This window comes from Bactrocera latifrons, unplaced genomic scaffold (genome assembly GCF_001853355.1).
Source record: "Bactrocera latifrons isolate USDA-ARS-PBARC rearing strain unplaced genomic scaffold, ASM185335v1 scaffold_163, whole genome shotgun sequence".
NCBI lineage: Eukaryota > Metazoa > Arthropoda > Insecta > Diptera > Tephritidae > Bactrocera > Bactrocera latifrons.
In genome coordinates this window covers 746,505-750,617 of record NW_017535108.1, presented here as the reverse complement: position 1 = coordinate 750,617, position 4,113 = coordinate 746,505, and the positions used below count along the sequence as shown (strand labels likewise).

At 28.8% G+C, this 4,113-nt stretch overlaps 1 protein-coding gene across 3 annotated transcripts in view; it reads right to left on the bottom strand.

The window, feature by feature from the left end:
* Positions 1 to 460: 460 nt before the first annotated feature.
* LOC108966534 (poly(rC)-binding protein 3) overlaps positions 461 to 4,113 on the bottom strand; it is a 134,831-nt gene continuing 131,178 nt past the window's right edge. For all 3 annotated transcript variants that reach the window (XM_018929506.1, XM_018929507.1, XM_018929508.1), the window contains one exon: positions 461 to 2,834. In XM_018929506.1, the coding sequence (XP_018785051.1) occupies positions 2,750 to 2,834 (85 nt within the window). In that variant the 3' untranslated portion in view covers positions 461 to 2,749. The remainder of the gene's footprint in view (positions 2,835 to 4,113) is intronic.

The window sequence follows — 4,113 nt, the reverse complement described above, 5'->3', positions numbered from 1 at the left end:
GTTAACTAAGTCAAACGCAAAAAGAAAACAGTAAAAATAAATTGCAAAGTTAAAACAATGAAAAATAAAATTATCCGTGAATATTAGTTAGAGTTTGTGTATGTTAAAATATTTTAAAAGCATAGCTTTGCTATTTGCTTATTGGACAAATGAGATTTCTTTGCTAAACGAGTATGTAGATTATGAAATTGTAGAGTTAAAAGAACAAAAAAGATTAAACAAAAAGTTGTGCTAAATATTGGGTCAACTGCCGAAATTTCAGTACACTAGTCTTTTCACACAGATTTAAGATAAAAAATCACTTTTTTGTAAAAAGAGCTTTCATAATCCCTGTTTATACTACTGCCTTAGTGTTATGATGCAGGTGTTATATAACAACTTTTTTTGCCAAGGAGCTTTCATTAATTGTTAAAAGTACAATTTCAACGGTTTCTCGCTATCTATGTAGCATATATGTTTCAATAATCAAAGCTTTACGCAAATCCAGTTTTGAACTGTTTGCCGCTGTATGTTACTTTTAACTGTTTCGAAATTTCTGTCAGCAAGAAATTGTCAAAAAGCGAAAGCTCAGACGTTTGCGAAACTTGTGATCCAATGAAATTGGACTATTCTGAGTTTACATTGAAAGATACGTCATCTCATAAGAAAAGCTTATTTGTGGAAAAGAAAAAAATATTTTCTGATACATATGTACATATATGAAAGCTCTTAAAAACGCATGGCTTCCTTTGCGCAGTAGCGTTGCTACATATTAAAAATATGCCGAAAAAATGTTTAGACTTTTTTTTGGCGCCTTAATCAATCGACAGCGTTCGCGCAGCTTTCGCAATTTTTACAAAAACTAACCACTTGTGACGAAATATTAAGCACTTAAATTTTTTTAAACAAAAACTTAAGGAAGCAAAAAGTTGTGTGTGTAAATATGTATACAGTATAACTAACAATTTGAAAACAATAAATTTATGTAATGCAGCAGCAACAATTAGAAAATAGTTACATTTAGTGAACAGGCTGCAAAGTACACAAAACTACAACAAAAGCAAAATAATTAGTGTTTGGGGTAATAACTATACATTTATTTATGTATTGTATGTATGCAATTTCAGCTAATGTTGCTTTACTTCTTTAGTTATCATAAATTGTTTACTATGCTTTAACTACATTTTTTACTTTCATTTTTTTTTTTGTTTTTGTTATTAACTTCATTTGCTTTTTTTCGCCTCTTGCTTTTTGCTTGCATTTTTTTATTTATTTATTTATTGCCACGCATCCATTTTGTTTTTGCTTTTTTATTTTAGCGGATATGTTAGTTATGAAATGTTTACAGTTCATAGATGTGGCAACGAACGTTGCAGCGTTGGTTTTTCTATTCTTCTGCCGCTTCTTCTTTGTATTTATTTTATTGTATTTGCATTCTATTTTTGTATGTACTATGCAAGTTTGCTTGAAAAATGTGTGGTAAATTAGTAAATAGCTTAATATTAGAAATATGTTTGTTTATTTGTTTGTTCTCGTGTGTGTCTAAGTAATTATGACACGTTTTCTCTGCCGTTATTGCCTTTGCTTTGCATTCATATGTATGTATTTGTGTATATGTTGCACATTTTGCTTATTATTTGCCTGCAATTATCGTTTTTATTGTTGTTTGTATAATATTTATTGTAGAATTTGCAGTGATTTGTCCCATGAAGATATGAATATTTTTGCAGCAGCAATTTCTTTTACGATATGAATGTGATATTACACGGTTTCCAAAAAAAAAAAAAATAATATTTTTTTGTTTTTCAATAACACTTGTGTGTGTGGGTGTGTTGTTGCACTGCTTTTAGACGTTGATTTTTCATACACAAAATATGGTTTTCTGAAACAATAAATTACATGAAATGTAAATATCGTAGTTCTTCACGAAAAAAATATATGTATATGTAAAATGATTTTTTCTTAAATATTATTAACGGTTTGCTGTATTATTACATACATATTATGCTCAAATGATTTTTCATTAACTTTTTTGTAATTATTGATTTTGCGCCAAGCGCATTTTAAAACCTCTATTTTTTCCTGTGTTTTGGCGTTCGCTACAGCTACAAAGTGCTAAAGTTTGTTTCTTTGTATATGTGTGTATGCATGTGTGTGTGTGTTCAAGTAGTACATAAGTCTATTTTGCTACTTCATTATTTTTCTTGACATGAAAAACAGCACAAAATTACATTGAATTTGTGTACAACAAAATAAATGTATCAATATTGTGTATGTTTTTGTATAGCTCATATTTGCATTGAAAACTTTACATTGCTCATTGCAAGTACTGCAGGTGTGTGTGTGAAACCAGACATCTTTAATACATACAAAATTTTGAATTAAATATTTATTTTAATTTCTTCTTATGTTTTTGTTTTCTTTTTGTTTCTTCTTGCAATCTCCCTTCAACTAAACTTGTTTTTAATATTTTTATTTTTATACTTATTATTTATTGCTTATTGGTTGCATTTTTTGTTGTTACTGTGTTTTTTGTTGTTCTTTTATTTATTTATTTAATTTCTTTGCACAGCTCCTCTTTGTTGACAATGACTTTTCAACTCTCATGCCCTCTCTCTTTGCACTCCAACTGCGATTATTATTATTTTTATGTCTCTTCATGCGTTTTGCTTTGCTTTGTTGGAGTTGTTGGAGCGCACAAATGTATTTTTACGTTCTTCGCACGTTGTTGTTGTGTTTATTTGTTATTGTTTTTGCATTATTTGGCGATTTAATGTATTGGCGTTTTAACAATTGCATTCGGTGCAATGTAGTGATAACCCGGTATGGGTAGGCCAGCTGTTTCCATTGATATTCTGTAAAGAGAATTGGAAGAGTTGAGATGTGGTGGATTAGTGAGTGGTTTCAAAGCAACGAAATTAGTTCAAAAACGTTTTGTTTTTTGTTTGTAAAAGCAAAATTAGCAATTTACTAATTGTTTAAAGTTNATATATGTGTATACATTGCGTATAAGAACTTAATTTTGATCGTTCAGTTCGTATGACAGCTCTATGCTAAAGTGATCCGATATCGGCGGTTCCGACAAATGAGCATTTTTCTATATACATACATATGAATATATTTTATAGGAATCCTGACGCTTCCTTATTGGTGTTACAGTATCACTCCAACTGGAATTTAACTGCTATTTCGCTTACTCCTTTAAAGTCAGGTTAGGTCTATTACCCATTACTTTTGCTTTAAAGGACAAAAAATGATATTTATTTTTTTTAAAGTGACATTACTACAGGTATGTTAATAATCGGCGAGTAATTTTGAAAAATTTTGGATTCGCTAGATTCCGTGGTCAATTTTTAGGAAGACCTTCGAAAGAAGGTGACTGGAAGATTTTTCCTCTTAAGACTATTCAAAATAAAAAACAAAATATTTTTCACACAAAATATTGCACTTTAAAAAATATTTGGAACAGAAAAATATAATTTTTAAGGTTAAATAAATGAAAGTCACACAATTTTTCTTCTCATATTTATTCGTATTTTTTCGCAATATTATGCTGTTTGTATATATGTATGAATGCGAGTTGCTTTTACTGTTAGCGTAAGTTGTATGTATATTTATGCATATAATAAAGTGTGAGTGTTTCTATTATTACAAATTGGTAGTAAATATACTTTGTTTTTTGTTTTTCGTTAGAACTACAAGTTACAAGTTGAGTTATAAGTTTAAGTATATAAATATGTAACGGTGCTTGTGTGTATGTTTGTATGTATGTCCGTAATCGTAGTTTTGTTCTCTACTAGTGTCTGTGTATGCTGTGATTTACAAACGCTTCGCTTGATGCTTAATACACGATTTTATTTTTTAATATGGTTCATGATGATTTTTTTTTATAATTTTTAATATTTATATTTTAAGTTTAATGTTTTTTTTCAGTGTATGTTAATAAATTTTCGATTGACCGTATGCGCGAGTAATACTCACAATACTTTAAGATTGCAGTTTACGCTTAATTTCGGATTCTTTTTGTTATTTATTTTTTGTAAAATAAGAATTTTAATGACTCCATATACGGATTTTTAAGCTTTTCATGATACTTAAAACTAAGACTTATGTTTTTAATAACTAAATAACATT